Source organism: Eleutherodactylus coqui, chromosome 1 (assembly GCF_035609145.1).
Source record: "Eleutherodactylus coqui strain aEleCoq1 chromosome 1, aEleCoq1.hap1, whole genome shotgun sequence".
In the NCBI taxonomy this organism is placed as follows: domain Eukaryota; kingdom Metazoa; phylum Chordata; class Amphibia; order Anura; family Eleutherodactylidae; genus Eleutherodactylus; species Eleutherodactylus coqui.
In genome coordinates this window covers 457,902,438-457,922,002 of record NC_089837.1, presented here as the reverse complement: position 1 = coordinate 457,922,002, position 19,565 = coordinate 457,902,438, and the positions used below count along the sequence as shown (strand labels likewise).

Sequence of the window (19,565 nt, the reverse complement as noted above, 5' to 3'; positions counted from 1 at the left end):
GCTGAGGTAATGTCAGCTGGAATACAGGTGGGCTAAAAATTAATTTGATTACACTGTAGGCGAGGGCCCACAAAAATTGCTGTATCAACAGTACTAATGTACATCCCAAAAATTGGCCATGGCCAGCCAAGAGGGCAGGTGAAACCCAATAATCGCTTTGGTTAATGTGGCTTAAGTGGTAACTAGGCCTGGAGGCAGCCCAGTGTAACGAAAAATTGGTTCAAGTTACAGTTCCAACGCTTTTAAGCGCATTGAAACTTATAAAAATTGTTCTGAAAAATTATTTGAGTGAGCCTTGTGGCCCTAAGAAAAATTGCCCGTTCAGCGTGATTACGTGAGGTTTCAGGAGGAGGAGCAGGAGGAGGAGGAGGAATATTAGACACAGATTGATGAAGCAGAAATGTCCCCGTTTTGGATGGTGAGAGAGAACGTAGCTTCCATCCGCGGGTGCAGCCTACGTATTGCTTACGTATCGCTGCTGTCCGCTGGTGGAGAACAGAAGTCTGGGGAAATCCAGCCTTTGTTCATCTTGATGAGTGTTAGCCTGTCGGCACTGTCGGTTGACAAGCGGCTACGCTTATCTGTGATGATTCCCCCAGCCGCACTAAACACCCTCTCCGACAAGACGCTAGCCGCAGGACAAGCAAGCACCTCCAGGGCATACAGCGCTAGTTCAGGCCACGTGTCCAGCTTCGACACCCAGTAGTTGTAGGGGGCAGAGGCGTCACCAAGGATGGTCGTGCGATCCGCTACGTACTCCCTCACCATCCTTTTACAGTGCTCCCGCCGACTCAGCCGTGACTGGGGAGCGGTGACACAGTCTTAGTGGGGAGCCATAAAGCTGGCCAGGCCCTTAAAGACTGTTGCACTGCCTGGGATGTACATGCTGCTCGATCTACGCACATCCCCTGCTACCTTGCCCTCGGTACTGCGCCTTCTGCCACTAGGACTGTCGGCTGGGAATTTTACCATCAGCTTGTCCGCAAGGGTCCTGTGGTATAGCAACACTCTCGAACCCCTTTCCTCTTCGGGAATCAGAGTGGGCAGGTTCTCCTTATAGCGTGGGTCGAGCAGTGTGTACACCCAGTAATCCGTCGTGGCCAGAATGCGTGCAACGCGAGGGTCACGAGAAAGGCATCCTAACATGAAGTCAGCCATGTGTGCCAGGGTACCTGTACGCAACACATGGCTGTCTTCACTAGGAAGATCACTTTCAGGATCCTCCTCCTCCTCCTCCTCAGGCCATACACGCTGAAAGGATGACAGGCAATCAGCCGGTGTACCGTCAGCAGCGGCCCAAGCTGTCTCTTCCCCCTCCTCCTCATCCTCCTCATGCTCCTCCTCCTCCTCCTGTACGCGCTGAGAAATAGACAGGAGGGTGCCCTGACTATCCAGCGGCATACTGTCTTTCCCCGCCCCCGTTTCCGAGCGCAAAGCAGCTGCCTTTATGGTTTGCAGGGAATTTCTCAAGATGCATAGCAGAGGAATGGTGACGCTAATGATTGTAGCATCGCCGCTCACCACCTGGGTAGACTCCTCAAAATTACCAAGGACATGGCAGATGTCTGCCAACCAGGCCCACTCTTCTGAAAGGAATTGAGGAGGCTGACTCCCACTGCGCCGCCCATGTTGGAGTTGGTATTCGACTATAGCTCTACGTTGTTCATAGAGCCTGGCCAACATGTGGAGCGTAGAGTTCCACCGTGTGGGCATGTCGCACAGCAGTCGGTGCACTGGCAGCTTAAAGTGATGTTGCAGGGTGCGCAGGGTGGCAGCGTCCGTGTGGGACTTGCGAAAATCTGCGCAGAGCCGGCGCGCCTTTACGAGCAGGTCTGACAAGCGTGGGTAGCTTTTCAGAAAGCGCTGAACCACCAAATTAAAGACGTGGGCCAGGCATGGCACGTTCGTGAGGCTGCCGAGCTGCAGAGCCGCCACCAGGTTACGGCCGTTGTCACACACGACCATGCCCGGTTGGAGGCTCAGCGGCGCAAGCCAGCGGTCGGTCTGCTGTGTCAGACCCTGCAGCAGTTCGTGGGCCGTGTGCCTCTTATCGCCTAAGCTGAGTAGTTTCAGCACGGCCTGCTGACGCTTGCCCACCGCTGTGCTGCCACACCGCGCGACACCGACTGCTGGCGACATGCTGCTGCTAACACATTTTGATTGCGAGACAGAGGAGGAGGAGGAGGGTGCTTTAGTGGAGGAAGCATACACCTCCGCAGATACCACCACCGAGCTGGGGCCCGCAATTCTGGGGGTGGGTAGGACGTGAGCGGTCCCAGGCTCTGACTCTGTCCCAGCCTCCACTAAATTCACCCAATGTGCCGTCAGGGAGATGTAGTGGCCCTGCCCGCCTGTGCTTGTCCACGTGTCCGTAGTTAAGTGGACCGTGGCAGTAACCGCGTTGGTGAGGGCGCGTACAATGTTGCGGGAGACGTGGTCGTGCAGGGCTGGGACGGCACATCGGGAAAAGTAGTGGCGACTGGGAACTGAGTAGCGCGGGGCCGCCGCCTCCATGATACTTTTGAAGGACTCCGTTTCCACAACCCTATACGGCAGCATCTCAAGGCTGATGAATTTTGCTATGCGGACGGTTAACGTTTGAGCGTGCGGGTGCGTGGCGGCGTACTTGCGCTTGCGCTCCAACAGTTGCGCAAGCGACGGCTGGACGGTGCGCTGAACTACACTGCTGGATGGGGCCGAGGACAGCGGAGGTGAGGGTGTGGGTGCAGGCCAGGAGACGGTAGTGCCTGTGTCCTGAGAGGGGGGTTGCATCTCAGTGGCAGGTTGGGGCACAGGGGGAGAGGCAGGGGTGCAAACCGGAGTCGCTGAACGGCCTTCGTCCCACCTTGCGGGGTGCTTGGCCATCATATGTCTGCGCATGGTGGTGGTGGTGAGGCTGTTGGTGTTGTCTCCCCGGCTGAGCTTTGCGCGACAAAGGTTGCACACCACTGTTCGTCGGTCGTCAGGCGTCTCTGTGAAAAACTGCCAGACCTTAGAGCACCTCGGCCTCTGCAGGGTGGCATGGCGCGAGGGGGCGCTTTGGGAAACACTTGGTGGATTATTTGGTCTGGCCCTGCCTCTACCCCTGGCCACCGCACTGCCTCTTGCAACCTGCCCTGCTGATGCCCTTGACTCCCCCTCTGAAGACCTGTCCTCCTGAGTAAGCGTTGCACACCAGGTGGGGTCAGTCACCTCATCGTCCTGCTGCTCTTCCTCCGAATCCTCTGTGCGCTGCTCCCTTGGACTTACTGCCCTTACTACTACCTCACTGCAAGACAACTGTGTCTGATCGTCATCGTCCTCCTCACCCACAGAAAGTTGTTGAGACAGTTGGCGGAAGTCCCCAGCCTCTTCCCCCGGACCCCGGGAACTTTCGAATGGTTGGGCATCAGTGACGATAAACTCCTCTGGTGGGAGAGGAACCGCTGCTGCCCAATCTAAGCAGGGGCCCGAGAACAGTTCCTGGGAGTGTTCCCGCTCCTGAGCAGGTGTTATTGTAGTGGAGTGAGGAGGCTGGGAGGAAGGAGGAGCAGCAGACAGAGGATTCGGATTGGCAGCAGTGGACGGCGCAGAACTGCGGGTAGACGATAGGTTGCTCGAAGCACTTTCTGCCATCCAGGACAGGACCTGCTCACACTGCTCATTTTCTAATAACCGTCTCCCGCGTGGACCCATTAATTGGGCTATGAATGTGGGGACACCAGAAACGTGCCTCTCTCCTAATCGCGCAGCAGTCGGCTGCGACACACCTGGATCAGGAGCTTGGCCTGTGCCCACACCCTGACTTGGCCCTCCGCGTCCTCGGCCGCGTCCACGTCCTCTAGGCCTACCCCTACCCCTCAGCATGCTGTATTACCAGTGATTTGATTTCACAGGCAGCTAATAAATTGGCGCAAGACTGCAGGCCAAATATAATTTTTTTCCTTTTTTGAAAACGAAAGGCCCCACTGCCTCTAGTGAATGAATAATCTAAGTTTAATAACTGTGCTGTTTTCCTGCTAATGTGTCACAGAACGTGAGGGTAGCAGAGTTATTAACTGTGGCAGAGCAGGTATTTTTTTTCCCAATTAAGGAAAGCAAATGGCGAAGCCAGGAGTAAAACGTAGCTGGGTGCGTATGATTTTTACAGGTTGCACACGCAGCCGACACGTGTCCACCGGCGTTAGTACGGACAGAGGCAGGACAAATAGAATTATTTTCCGTTTTTTTGCACCAAAAGGCAGCACTGCGTATATTCTATGAACATGAGAAGTTTAATAACTGTGCTGTTTTCCTGCTAATGTGTCACAGAACGTGAGGGTAGCAGAGTTATTAACTGTGGCAGAGCAGGTATTTTTTTTCCCAATAAGGAAAGCAAATGGCGAAGCCAGGAGTAAAACGTAGCTGGGTGCGTATGATTTTTACAGGTTGCACACGCAGCCGACACGTGTCCACCGGCGTTAGGACGGACAGAGGCAGGACAAATAGAATTATTTTCACTTGTTTTACAAGCAAAAGGCAGCACTGCGTATATTCAATGAATAATAACTGTGTTGTGGCCCTGCCTATACAATTCTTTCCCTGCAGTATCAATGGAGGGTGGAATGCTCTGCAGAGGCGATTTTGAGAAGCAAAAAAAAATGCAGCACAGCTAACAGCAGCCTGGACAGTACTGCACACGGATAAATATGGCCCTAGAAAGGACCGTTGAGGTTCTTGAAGGCTACACTCACTCCTAACACTCTCCCTGCCTATGCAGCACTTCTGTCCCTAATGCCGGGTGCAACGCTCTGCAGAGCCGATTTTGAGGAAAAAAAAATGGCACTGCTAACAGCAGCCAACACACAGCTATCAGTGGCCCTAATAAGGACCTTTGGGGGGTCTTGAAGCCTACACTAACTACCAATTCTTTCCCTACAGCAGCTCCGGTACAAACAGCACTGTCCCTCACTAACTCACACGGCATCTGAGCCGAACCGCGGGAGGGGCCGACTTTTATGTTCGGGTGACACCTGATCTTCCCAGCCACTCACAGCAGGGGGGTGGTATAGGGCTTGAACGTCACAGGGGGAAGTTGTAATGCCTTCCCTGTCTTTCAATTGGCCAAAAAAAGCACGCTAACGTCTCAGGGAAGGAAGTGAAAGTAACCAGAACACCGCATGGTGTTCGTTACGAATAACGAACATCCCGAACACCCTAATATTCGCACGAATATCAAGCTCGGAAGAACACGTTCGCTCATCTCTAGTGATCATATAAAGTTAAAAAGTCAAAAAAAAAAAAAAAAGTTAAAAGTTTAAAAAGTTAAAGTTTCATCTCCCCTTACGGATCGTATCCGTAAGGGGGGATGAAATTACGTACCCAAGGTCCCGGATTTGTTCCCTGGTGGGATGTTGATCCGTGGACCTTACCCCAGCTTCTGCGCATGCGCCTGTCAGCATGATGGCGGACGCATGCGCAAAAGTGAAAGATTGCCCAAGAAATGTAAAATCTCCCTGCTGCTGGCTACCAAAGGTCGCCAAGAGCCTGGAGATGTCACGGGGAGCCGCGGTATGCAGTTACTGGTCAAGTGATCGCCGTTATCCAATGCATAATAGCGATCACGTTAAAGTTCTTTAAAAAGTGGCAGTTTCATCTCCCCTCACCGATGCGATCGGTGAGAGGAGATGAAACATCTTCTCGGAGGCTTCCGCATTTGAATCCAGATGCGCTTATCCTCCATGGACCCTTCCGGCTGCTGCGCATGCGCCCGCCGGCAAAATGCCGGACACATTCGCAGGAGCCGGGGAGCCCAGGAAATTTTAAATCTCCTTGCTCTCAGCGACCAACGGTCGCTGAGTGCTTGGAGCAGTGACCGGCGGCCTCGCTGAGCGGTCACTGGTCACGTGATAAAGTAGCGATCTAACATTAGGCCGGTCATGCATGACCGGAGAGGAATTACGGGTTCTGCATGCGCTTGATCAGCGGTAATCCACGGATCAACCGCATGCATTGGATTACACAATTCCCCCTAATTAGCGGGTCGGAATTGCGTAATCCACTCGCAGAAACAGAACACGGCATGCTATATTTTACCGCGGATATCTGCGACCTAGAGCCCATTGTGCTCTATGACCGCGGATATACCCGCAGCCCATATACAAACACATTGTGTACGGGCTTCGGGTACCCGGGTCATCTCTAAGCGACGGCACGGGAAATATAAACAAAAAAACGCCTGTGTGAGTAGGCAGTTATGCGCAGTACATTACGCGGCCGTACGCAGGGTCACAGCCAGGCTCACAGCTGGAATCCGCTGCGCGCCTCTGCAAGCAGATTCCACCTACAGCTGTGTGAGCCCGGCGTTATTCAGACCGCTACCTGTAATCCGTAATTTACAAGAAGCCCCGGGAACGTTCGCCTTCCTGCAGTTCCAGGAGCAGCTTGTGCGCCTTGTCTGTGAGACCGCCGCACCGCAGCAAGCTTACGAAGCCTCACAGAGCGCCACTCTACACCCCATACCCGCTGCTGAGGTTACGAAATACCCCCCAAAATACATGAGAGGAGGGGGGGGGATACCCGGTTTTCTTGCCCCATGTGCCCATCCCAAGCAGCCTCCGTAATTACCCCTGTCTTCGGACATAAAACGCAGTTTATATTATTACCTTTATCTAATATTTAGGGAATGCCAAAAGAATGGGGATGGTGGGGGAGGGATTATTTTTAGGAAGTCAATTTTTTTTCTGTATAAGTGGGCAATGGGGCCTGGAATTTATTCAGTTCTGCCCAGAAATCCAGCGGGTATTCCCTCCATTATAGGCCTAGCCATGTGTCCTGTAAGTAGATTAGGGCCACAATGGGTATGTTTCTGAACACGGGACAAACGGGGGGATCCATTTTGGGGTGAAAGTCTTCATTCCTATGTGTGCTGTAAAAAAAAAACAGTTTTTAAATTGACAAAATTGCCAAACAAATGAAAATCGTAATTTTTTCCTTTTGCTTTGCTTAGATTCATTCAAATACTTTGGGGTCAAAATACGCAGTGCACCCCTAGATGAATTTGTTAAGGGGTCTAGTTTTCAAAATGGGGTCATTTGTGGGGGTTCTCTATCGTTTTGGCCGCTCAATGGCTCTACAAGTGGGCAATGGGGACTGGAATTTATTCCGTTGTACCCTGAAATCCAATGGGTGCTCCTTCCATTATAGGCCTAGCCATGTGTCCTTTAAGTAGATTAGGGCCACAATTGGTATGTTTCTGAACATGGGACAAACGGGGGTATCCATTTTGGGGTGAACGTCTTCATTCCTATGTACACTGTCCAAAAAAAACAGTTTTTAAATTGACACAATTGCCAAAAAAATGAAAATCATAATTTTTTCCTTCTGCTTGGCTTAGATTCATTCAAAAACTGTGAAGCCAAAAAAGTCATCATACCCCTAGATAAATTCGTTAGGGGGTATACTTTTCAAAATGGGGTCATTTGTGGGGGTTCTCCATCGTTTTGGTCACTCAATGGCTCTACAAGTGGGCAATGGGGACTAGATCTCCTTCAAGCAAAATTTCTGTTCCGAAAGCCACCGGTTGCTCCTTTCATTTTGGGCCCCATTGTGCATCCAGACATACGATTAGGGCCACAATGGGTATGTTTCTGAGCATGGGAGAAACAGGGGTATCCATTTTGGGGTGCAAGTCTTCATTCATATATGTGCTGTACAAAAAAACTGCTTTTAAAATGACAGAATTAACAAAAAAATGAAAATCGTAATTTTTTTCCTTCGGCTTGGCTTAGATTCATTCAAAAACTGTGAAGTCAAAAAAGTCATCGTACCCCTAGATAAATTCGTTAAGGGGTTTACTTTTCAAAATGGGGTCACTTGTGGGCGTTCTCCATCGTTTTAGTCACTCAATGGCTCTACAAGTGTGCAATAGGGCCTAAATCTCCTTCAGGCAAAATTTCTGTTCCGAAAGCCACAGGTTTCTCCTTTCATTTTGGGCCCTATTGTGCATCCAGACGTAAGATTAGGGCCACAATGGGTATGTTTCTGAGCACGGGACAAACAGGGGTATGCATTCTGGGGTGCAAATCCTCATTTTCATGTGTACTATAGAAAAAAGTCCTGTCTTGCAAAAATATGAAATTTTAGTTTTTCTCTTCTAAATTGCATTGACTCCTGAAAAAAAACTGTGGGGTTAAAATACTCATGACACCCCCCAATGAATACGTTAAAGGGTGTAGTTTTTAAAATGGGGTCACTTGTGGGGGTATCTATCATTTTGACTCCTATGAGCCTTTCCAATCTTGGATTGGTGTAGGAAAACAAAGTGTTCTTCAAAATGCTGAAAAGTAATGTTACATTTGTACGTCTCCTAAATGGTTAAAAAAAAAAAAAAAGTTTTTCCAATGTGCACCCAAAATAAAGTAAACGGATGGAAATATAAATCTTAGCAAAAATTTCTATATTATGTTTGCACATATTTGAGATATTGCCGTTGGAAATGTGAAAAAATGACGATTTTTTCAAAATTTTCCCAATTTTGGCGCTTTTAATAAATAAACACAAATTCTATCGGTCTTTTTTTTCCACCTAAATGAAGTACAACATGTGGCGAAAAAACAATGTCAGAATCGCTTGGATATGCAAAACCTTTCTGGTGTTTTTCCATGCTAAAGCGACACGTGTCAGATTTGCAAAATTTGGCCTGGTCATTAAGGCGCAAACAGGCTTGGTCACTAAGGGGTTAATAGCCAAAAAATAAGAACAAAAATCTGAATCCAGAACTATTTTTGACAAAGTCCAGTAAGGTCAATTGAAAATAAGGAAGATGGAACAATACTTCTGCAGCGCCACCTACTGGATGGCAGCATTCCTTGAAATCAATGTACAACTCTTTAACCCCTTAATGACATGGCCTATTTTGGCGTTGAGGACCAAGCGATTTTTTGGTATTTTTCCATCTCCATTTTTCAAAAGCCATAACTTTTTTATTTTTCCGTGGACGCGGCCGTGTAAGGGCTTGTTTTTTGCGTGGCGATCTGTAGTTTTTATCGGTGCCACTTTTGGGTATATAGACAATATCGTAAATTTTTTTTTTTTTTTTTTTTAATGATAACAGGGAGAGAAAACACATCAATTCTGCCATAGATTTTTTTTTTTTTTTTACAGCGTTAATCATGCAGCATAAATGACACACTAAAATTTTTCTGCGGGTCGGTACGGTAACAACGATACCAAAATTGTTATATTTTTTTTAGGTTTTTACACTTTTTTGCAATAAAACCCCCTTTTTTTGGAAATCTTTTTTTTTTCTCTATAGCTGCATTCAAAGTCCTGTAACTTTTTTATTTTTCTATGTACGGAGCTCTATGAGGGCTTATTTTTTGCGAGACGAGCTGTAGTTTTTATTGGTACCATTTTGGGGAATGTACGGCTTTTTTGATCACTTTTATTGCATTTTTTGTGAGGCAAAATGCTAAATATTAGCATTTTGCCTCTGTTTTTTAGCGTTTTTTTTTACGCTTTTTGTCGTACAAAATAAAAAGCGTGTTCAACTTTTTGTACACGTCGTTACGGACGCGTCAATACCCAATATGTGGGGTTTTAGTTTTTTTTCCCTTTTTTTATGCTAATATTAGAAAAAGCATAAAAAAGGGGTTTTTTACATTTTTTTTTTTACATTTTTATTTTTTTTACACTTTTCTTTTCTTTTTTTTAATACTATTTGAGTCCCTCTGAGGGACTTACATCACTGTGCCTATGATCGCTGTCATAAGGCATGGCAGAGCTACTGCTCTGCCATGCCTTATCGCTTGTACAGCGATAATAGGCACAGGCAATACAGGACGCCAGTGTCTGGCGTCCTGTTGCCATGGTGACAGGCCGGGCTCTCGCGATAACATCGCGAGTTCCGGCCGGAGACACACAGGGATCGCGATCCCTCTGTGAACTCTTTCCCTGCCGCGATCTACTTAGATCGCGGCAGGGAAGGGGTTAACAGCGGCGGGCGCATCTCCGATGCCCCCCCGCTGTTGGAGCGGGACGCCGGCTGTGACTGACAGCCGGCTCCCGCTGCGGGATAGCGCGGGATCACATGTGATCCCGTGCTATCTCCAGGACGTACCAGGTACGTCATGTTGCGGGAAGTACCAGGCTGCCATGACGTACCAGGTACGTCCAGGAGCGGGAAGGGGTTAAACAAGTCTGTAAAATAATGATTGGGAATCGGAAACCAAGCCAGAAAACCATACACAGACAGCTGTTTCTGGGTGTTTGCCCCTCATCAGTGTGCAGCAAGTTTCTGGCTTAGCTAGTGAGAGGCCGGTGACATGGGTCACACCCCTTCCGACCCAGGTCCATTGAAAATTATGCTATTACATTTGTCATGATGGTGCAAGCTTATAAGGCATAAAGTATACAGACCAGTATGTAATGTCCTCAATCATTACCATTCTCCCAAATAACCACAATGCCCCTAGCCACAATTCATCCACATATTGAAAAGACCCCAATAGTTACCATTGTGTTGTGGGATGGCATCGTCCTGAGTGGGATTATTCTTTCTCTGGCACACGGTTGGTTTTGCTGTCTCTTCGGTAGATGTCATGGTGTATCACTGAAGAGATAGAGTCCACAGAAGTACTTTCATACTTAGAAGCCAACGTGCCGAAAACACCCTTTCAGGGAAAGTTATATGCATAACAACCCTTGTCCTGGCTATAGTCACTGGGATCAATCTCCTTCTCCTCTACCCCCAAGCAGTTAAGACTCTTTTACTAGACTAAGAACTGCTGTTAAGTCAAAGATCTGATCTAACCTTTGGAATCCAAGAGAACCTTGCTCTATCTGTCCAAATTATATGATCGAAAGGAAAATATGTACTGGTGTATCAGGAAGAATCCATCGCTTATCTGCTCACGAGGGAGTTTATAGATAATCCACTTTCTGAACCTGTGAGAGTCTACTTGATCTAAAGAAGTGTCCGTGACCTGAGGTTCTCCGGATGTTGCAAGACATGCTAGGAAGCCGTGATTTCACACAGGTTGTAGATAACTAAACTGGAGGAAAACATTTATTCACATTTGCAGTTGTGTTACAAGATATCTTCCATTTAGATGAAGTGGGGACAAGGACTGTTTGGATTACCACATGGTTTCCAGACCATGTCAATAGGGTAAAGATAGGGAAGGGTCACAACCTGCAATTGCAAAACTAAGAAGATCCTAAAAACTCTGCAGTGACCTTTTGGAATGTGATCTGCTCAACGAATAGCCTCACACTGTGGAGAGCTGATGTGATCAGTATCACATGATTTTCATGACTGGGCTCACCTTATTTGGCCCATGATGCTGTTAATTCTGGTCGAGGTCGGTGTTTGCATTCATAATACATGTGGGAATCTAGCTCATATTTTGCACTAGAGTGGCATAGTGCCAATGTAGGCTGACCATACAACTGCTATGAAGTCCACGGGCAGGCAAATGACCCCGCCTCCGGTCCTGCCGCTGATTCGCTTCTCCATTAGTCTGAATGTCCGGCCATCAGCACAGGAGTTTCAGTAACTTACAGAACTGCTTCTCAGTCAGTGCAGGCGATCCTTCCCCTGCTTCCTGCAGAGAGGGAGGAGGAGGCCGTCTCTGCACTGACTGAGGGAAACATTCCCAGAACCAGTACTGTAATGGCCCATTTATATACCACAATTATGGTGCAACTACTCATTGGATCGAGTGATTAGCACAATAATAATTAGGTATAAACCCAGGTCTTGAATAATGATCAGACATTGTTATATTATATCGCTAATCGGATCTTGCATGCGGACCTGAAAATCATTGTTCGTTTACCGATGCATCTTCTGGTATAAGCACTTGCTGATTGGTGAGGGTCTCACCGCTGAGATCACTGCCAAGATCATACCAAGAATGTGGTCCCATGTTCTCCATCCTCCTCACTGCAGGGTTACTGCACCCTATATGCGGTAGTGAAGAGGAGACTGAACAGAGTGTTGGTTGCACAAGCTGCAGAGATACTGAGCAGCACTCGTCAACCACATGGTAAAAAATGGAGTGTTGACCACGCAGGCTTGGCCACCAGTCCTTTCATGCTGACATCACTGCTGGGATGCAAAGCATGAGCTGATTGTCTGTAAATGTATCAATTCTACCCTGTCACATGGTATGAGAGAGGCTATAAATGTGAGTGATTGAGAGTGGCAAAGGAGTTCCATGTCTTCAGGAATGGTATTTGGGAGGTCCAGCTACGTGGGGCACCTTCAGCCCCTATGTAGTGAAGCATGGAAGAGGAAGAGAGTTTTTTTCCGGAGTGCTTGTTGCTGTCATAAAGAAGGAGTGGGTATTAGTGTATCTTGACGCCACCAGGAATTCCTAGTAGAGTCAAGATTGACAGGGGGGTGAGGCCCCCTGATGCTGATTGGCTGGGGAGGAGTGTTGGCTGCCGGTCCTGCTAGGCCAGTAAAGTTATGTTGTGGCAGCAATCCAGGGCGGACTGCAGCACAGTAGCTTCGTGGCCCCCGCTGCAGATGAAAGCCCCTTCCCCTCTGCCGGGCGTGAACGTGGCACCCCGCTCTGTGTAAAAGCGCAGAGTGGGGTGGCCATGAGGAAGCGGACAGTGCCGTAATGAGGCTTTGGCGCTGAAGCAGCCGTCCGCATCCCGCAGCTGTGTCTCCCCTCCACCGCCCATGAACGCGGCACCCCGCTCTATGTGGAAGAAAACATCAGGGTGGCCATGAGGAAGCGGACAGTGCCGTAACGCGGCTTTGGTCCTGAAGCCGCTGCCCACATCCCGCAGCTGTGTCTGACATAGTGGTCGGCTGCAGGGAGGACAGAGCAATGGTGCTCCAGTAAGTGGGAGATGGCGACAGCAGCATAAGAGTGGCGCGCTTCACATTGCAAGTTCATTCCCCCGCACACAGCGTAAGGACCAGTAACAGACAGTTGGAAGCCTCGGTCGCACACAGCAGAATTACGGCGACAGCTGGGAGACCGGGGGACAGCCAGGGGCGTGTGGTAAGAGCAGTAGGCAGCAGCCCCAGACACCCGAACAAGGAGGACAGCTGGGATGGCCGGGGGACAGGCGATGAGCTGCGGTAACAGCGGGGGAGTAGACAACATAACATAGATGGACGCATAACATAGACAGACACCTGCTCACTTACTACCTCCTACGCTGCTCCCACAGAAATCCACTTTTGCTCCTTCCAGGACCTATGTGTCTTCATTCTATCGGGAAGTGGGAGTGAGAGAGTCGCAGTCCACCTGTCAAACCCCTAGCTTCCAGTGGCGTCGCGATACACTAATACTGAAGGAGTGAATCCCATCTGAGAGGAGTGAGAGCAAGAGCATTTGTGAGCAAGTTCGCATCAAAGCCCAGTGCAGAGGTACTCCATTATCTGTTTTACACACCCGCGTGTCCTGAAGACTGGGACCAGCTGGTGGAGGTAATCTATAGTCATTGTTCACACTCAAGCATCCGGAAGTCTGAATCCCGCTGACTGGAGGTATGCGTCTTTAATTAATCCCGCACGGGTTGGTCTGAAGTCTGGGTCACCGTGTGGAGGTACTACTGTCAAGTTAATTGAATTGTCTGCACTGTCTTTTCTTCAAAGTATGCCTTGTATTTCTGAAATGTTCCAGTAAAGTTATTTCTGGGGACCTGAGGTACTTAAACTGTCTGTGGCTCATTTATTTTTCCCACCAATGTTTATCCCAAGGTGGTACCGAAACGGTGGGTTCTCTCGTGACACATCCATCTACACCTGTTGCTCTGTTTATTGGGCATCCCCATGGGCGTATCCAAAAGAGGCCCCGCACTGCCCTGGCCTTGGCTACGTGTATCCCTCTGGGAGGGAGCCTGGTAAGTGCCGCCGTGACAAGCCAGCATCTTGCCCTCCCAGCTCCTCAGCATATGCCATGTGTCCGGGGTCACCCTACAGGATGCTGCAAGGGGAAGTGGGGGAGGGGGACACTAGTACCTCATTTAGCCACAGTGGGGACACTATTATCTTTTGGAGCCAGAGAGAGCATACTAGTGCCTTGGGGGCCACAGATGGGACACTATCTCTATGTACAGCCAGTATCATGCATTATATAGAGAAAGGGAGCACCTACACAGCATTATTTAATACACCGTGTGATTCCGTTTAGGGGGATCCATGAAAGCTGCAGAAGACAGAGCTGTGGCGGAACCCATGAGCAGAACTATTTACTTGTATTGTAAAACGGACACCCCTTCGGAGTGCTTTTTAAAAGTATTCCGCTTGTTATATTTGGAGTAAAGAATAGTGTAGATGAATACATTACTCTATACTCCAAATATAACAGAAATGAACAGAAAGCTTTTGAGACGCACTCCGAAGGGGGGTCCAGATGACGTTACAAGTGATTTTACATCCACAAGCTGTAGAGATAATTCACATTGTAAACTGATAGATTTTTAAGGGTATGTTCAGATGGCCGGATTCACATTACAAGTCCCATAGACCCCTGCAGGAAAAAAAACGCTGCGAATTTCGCAGTGAAGAAAAACCGTAGTGGGTAGTTACCCACTACAGTTTTTTTCACTGCAAAATTCGCAGCGTTTTTTTTCTGCACGGGTCTATGGGACTTGTAATGTTAAAATCGCGATCGCGCAAAATCGCAATTTACCGCGAAATCACGATTTTGTATGATCGCGATTTTAACATTACAAGTCCCATAGACCCCTGGAGAAAAAAAAAAAGCTGCGAATTTCGCAGTGAAAAAAAACCTGTAGTGGGTAGTCACCCTAAGGGCGCCCACCCACTGGCGATTTTTTTCCCTGCGAAATTCGCAGCATTTTTTTCTCTGCAGGGGTCTATGGGACTTGTAATGTTAAAATCGCGATCGCGCAAAATCGCAATTTACCGCGAAATCGCGATTTTGCGCGATCGCGATTTTAACATTACATGTCCCATAGACCCCTGCAGAGGAAAAAATGCTGCGAATTTCGCAGGGAAAAAAAATCGCCAGTGGGTGGGCGCCCTTAGGGTGGAAAAAAAAGAACAAAAACTATAATAAGGGCTCACACACACTTGCGTTTTTTTAACGCTACGATATTGCTGCATTTTTTTTACGCGATTGTCAAGGGGACTTTCTAATGTTAAAAACACATCACAAGTTGGTGCTTTGTGATTTTTGTGCAATGCGTTTTTAACATTGGAAAGTCCCATTGACAATCGCGTTAAAAAAACGCAGCGATATTGCTGGAAAAAAACGTGCAAGAAAAACGCAAGTGTGCAGGAGCCCTAATGTGGTCGCATAAGTGTGAAGACGCTCTTATATTTGGGGATAGGGTTGTGTTCAGAATGAGCCAATCACATTTAAATTTATGATAAATAGTAGTCAGTACTCTGCTGCTATTATTTACAGGGATTCTGATTTACCCATAGTGATTGGCAGCGGCTCAGCCAATTCATAAATCCCACCTCTGCAACACGATGGCTGTTGATTGGTTCTTCCACCACTGCTCAGCCAATCAGTGCAGTGCTGGATAAACCAATCACAGCCATCGCATTGGTCCATCCAGCTCTGCACTAATTGGCTGAGCAAAGGTCGAAGAACCAATCACAGCCATCGCTTCCTGGAGGCGGGATTTATAAATTGTGTAACCAGGAAGTAATGTTGTATGAGCAGCCGAGGACAGCGGGAAGCACATCGGAGCTGTGGAGAGCAGTGAAAGAGAGAGACCTGAACCAAGCCTGCTAGGTATGTATAATAAGTAGAGATGAGCGAACGTGCTCGGCCACGCCCCCTTTTCGCCCGAATACCGCGAATTCCGAGTACTTCCGTACTCGGGCGAAAAAATTCGGGGGGTGCCGTGGCGGCACGGGGGGTAGCAGTGGGGAGTGGGGGGGGAGAGGGAGAGAGAGAGGGCTCCCCCCTGTTCCCCGCTGCTCCCCCCCGCACCGCCACGCCTCTCCCCGCCCTCCGGCGCCCCCCGAATCTTTTCACCCGAGTACTGAAGTACTCGAAAATGGCGGTACTCGGGTGCGTAAGTACTCGAAACGAGTACGTTCGCTCATCTCTAATAATAAGACCTCACCCAAAAATAAGATCTAGTGCCTCTTTTGGGGCAAAAATTAATATATTATTTTCGGGGAAACACGGTAGTACACTGCATTACTTATGTAGTACATTCTACTAAGGCCACTGGTGTTTTTATGAATGGCATTTTCAAGCGCGTTTGTCGGCGTTTTTAACGCACCCCATCATAGAGCAGACAGCCTTAGGAAATCGTAGCGCTAGAAACGCCGCACTCGAACGCTCGTCTGAGAAGCCCCATTGAAATCTGTGGAGGCGTTTTACAGCATTTCGCACTAAATGCTGTAAAAAACAGCCAGCGTGAGAGTGGTCTAAGGCCTCCTGTCCACGGGTGATTTCAGGAAACGCGGCTTGCGGGTCCTCCGTACCCTCACCGCCGGTCCTGTCACTCAAGCGGTTGCCATGCGGCGCAGGGGAGCCCCGGTCCTGGTTACCTTCCCTTGGCTGCCGCGCTCCTCCTCGCCGCCGGGTTGTTAGGGACGCCATGCTGGGCGCCATGGCAACCTGGCTTGCGTCCTGAACTTCGCCTATCTTGCAGGGCTGGGGGCTGTTCTGCAGCGCTGACTGTGTGATATTCTGTGCTGTCAGACTTCCGCTCCGATCAGCTGCTGGTGTGGGAGCTCTGACAGCATTTAAACCTGTCTGTGTGCAGATCCTTGCCAGTGTTAGTTTGGTCTTCCAGCTACACCCGCATTTTCTTTGCTTGACTCTCTGTTTTCTTGACCCGACTTTGCCTATTGCCTGACCCTTTTGTACTGCGTACCCTCCTGTTGCTGACCCGGATTGTCTGACTTGCCTTAGTGTTGTTTGTCCCCGTGTTTATTGTTGTCTGTCCCCGTGTTCCGCTTCTCCAGTGAGTGCAGGGACCGTCGCCCAGTTGTCGCCCTGGGGCTTAGCCTAGGTGGGCAAGTAGGTAGGGACAGGGGTTGCGGGCAGTTTCAGGGACTTCCAGTATCCCGGACTCCAGTCCTGACAGCGATATTTTACTGCATTAGCCGTGGCGATTATCATGCTGTTACCCACAGCCCGATGTACACATAATTGCGGCAATTTTCTGCTTGCGTATAAAAATTGCAGCATGCCGCGATTTTCCGTGATGAACGTATCATAATGATAGGATCATCGCAGAAAATAGTGGTAACATAATGCTCCCCTACGGCGGCTCCCGCGGCAGTATATCGCACCGCCCGTGGACAGCCGGCATAAGCCTAAGGTTGGGACATCGAAAACCGATATATCACTAATACTTTGGCGATACTTTTCATCGATATTGTTATGTCCGATATATCGGTAACATCGATAGTCTAAGGCGATATAATATGGATTTTTGTAAAGAAGAAATGTGATTTTCTTTCTTTACATTCTGCCCTTTGCTCTGTGTTGTACAGGATGTAGTTTTGCTCGCGGCACTAATGAACTTATAAACAAGTTCTAGAAACTTTTGGAAAGTGTCAGATGACTCTTTGTCCCCAATAAGGTTTGCTCCAGGCAACACGGCTCTCAGAACAAGTGGGGTCTTCAGCCCCTATTTCACATGCGTTTGTTCATCGCGTTAGACGCAGACTCTGATCGCTTGTGTCTAACGCGATGGCTGTGGGCAATGCTTTCTAAATGAGGGCATTTCCACCTGCAGATGGAGGGCTGCGCTGAACGTACGAAGGTCACGTCCAGAAAAGGAGACGCGACATGTTGTGCGTTCAGCGTCTAACGCGAACACAGTGCCCATAGAGAAGATAGAAGACTCATCTAACACAATTACAATTGCGTTTGGGGCACTGCGTTGGCATTACCTGGCCCTGTATTGTTTACAAGTTGCCATGGAGACCGTTTGTCCCTTAGCGGCAACTGAAAAAATGCAGGGCACGCAGCCCCCCGAACACACAGAGATCATGCTCACATCCTGTCAGGTCCAGCGCCCATCTTCTGGCTTCCTTATAGCTGGCAGGACCTTGTTTCATTGTGTTTGTTGGCTCATTAGATAACGATTATTGGGGCCAATGATAAAAAACGTCTTGTCATACACCTAATTTTAATTCTATGTTTCATCTGTAATTTTTTATTTTCATTTGTACCTTTGATATATTTTCATGTTATTAATAGTTAGAAGTTAAAGGGGTTGTCCCGCGAAAGCAAGTGGGTCTATACACTTCTGTATGGCCATATTAATGCACTTTGTAATGTACATCGTGCATTAATTATGAGCCATACAGAAGTTATTCACTTACCTGCTCCGTTGCTGGCGTCCTCGTCTCCATGGTGCCGTCTAATTTTCAGCGTCTAATCGCCAGATTAGACGCGCTTGCACAGTCCAGTCTTCTTCTTTTCTCAATGGGGCCGCTCGTGCCGGAGAGCGGCTCCGTGTAGCTCCGCCCCGTCACGTGCCGATTCTAGCCAATCAGGAGGCTGGAATCGGCAATGGACCGCACAGAAGCCCTGCGGTCCACCGAGGGAGAAGATCCCGGCGGCCATCTTCACCGGGTAAGTAAGAAGTCACCGGAGCGCGGGGATTCAGGTAAGCGCTGTGTGGTTTTTTTTTAAAGTCCCTGCATCGGGTTTGTCTCGCGCCAAACGGGGGGGCTGTTGAAAAAAAAAAAAAACGTTTTGGCGCGGGACAACCCCTTTAATAATAAATTCAACAGTTTAAAATTAGAAAAAAACAAACTATAATTTTTTTGGTTGATTGTTGCTTTATTAACCCTGGTTTTATTTTATTTTTATACAGCATTTAAAAAAGTCGATATATCGGTAGTTTTCCACTGATATTTTACAATAATCGATAGTCGATAATATGGACTATCGATATTTTTGTGTCGATGTCCCAACCTTACCTAAGCCTATAACAGCAACATATTGGACTCTGTGGGAGGCGGGTACTTACAGGCTGAGTTACATGGCAGGGAGGTCTTTGTCAGGGAACCCATTGGTACCTTGCGATCGCACTGCGGGGTGCTAATGGATGTCAGAAAGAGACCCCTCCCCCTGTCATCTGCTTACTTACCACAGTTGCTATTGATTGTCATATGGAAGGAGTTAAACTGCCAGGATCTGAGGTGGCTTTGCTACTGGCAGTTAGAGCAGGAGCCTGGCTGTCAGTAGTCAGCCTGTGGTGGTCACTAAGGCCTCTCTCATACGAGGCGTTTGCAAAAACGCTTCGTTTTTCAACGCTGCGTTTACAGCGTTTTCAGCTGAAAACGCTGCGCATTCATTTCAATGGGGAACACAGAGCTGAAAACGCCCAAGAATAGAACATGCAACGCTTTCAAAACGCCGCGTTTTCAGCCTTGTGTGAGCGGCCCCATTGAAATGAAAGGGAACCTTGTACATCGTTTAGCACAGCGCTAAACGCTGTACAAAAACGCCTGCGTGAGAGAGGCCTACGGGGTTAGAGTGACATTGCATAGAGGAATCGGCCTTGCTCATAGTTTGTATTGGAGGGATACCCACCAAAGGGGAAGCTGTACGTTGTATTCAGTAATCCGTATATTACTCATAGTTGAGTCTTCCTAGTATTACTCAGCACCGTTCCTTCACAGA

The 19,565-nt window shown here is 48.5% G+C and overlaps 1 protein-coding gene across 1 annotated transcript in view; it reads right to left on the bottom strand.

Moving 5' to 3' along the window:
• SOAT2 (sterol O-acyltransferase 2) overlaps positions 1–16,500 on the bottom strand; it is a 57,942-nt gene extending 41,442 nt beyond the window's left edge. Inside the window, exons 1-2 of the mRNA XM_066593768.1 lie at positions 16,466–16,500; positions 10,474–10,570 (exon numbers count right to left, since the gene is read on the bottom strand). Of these exons, the coding sequence (XP_066449865.1) occupies positions 10,474–10,561 (88 nt within the window). The 5' untranslated portion in view covers positions 10,562–10,570; positions 16,466–16,500. The remainder of the gene's footprint in view (positions 1–10,473; positions 10,571–16,465) is intronic.
• Positions 16,501–19,565: the final 3,065 nt, after the last annotated feature.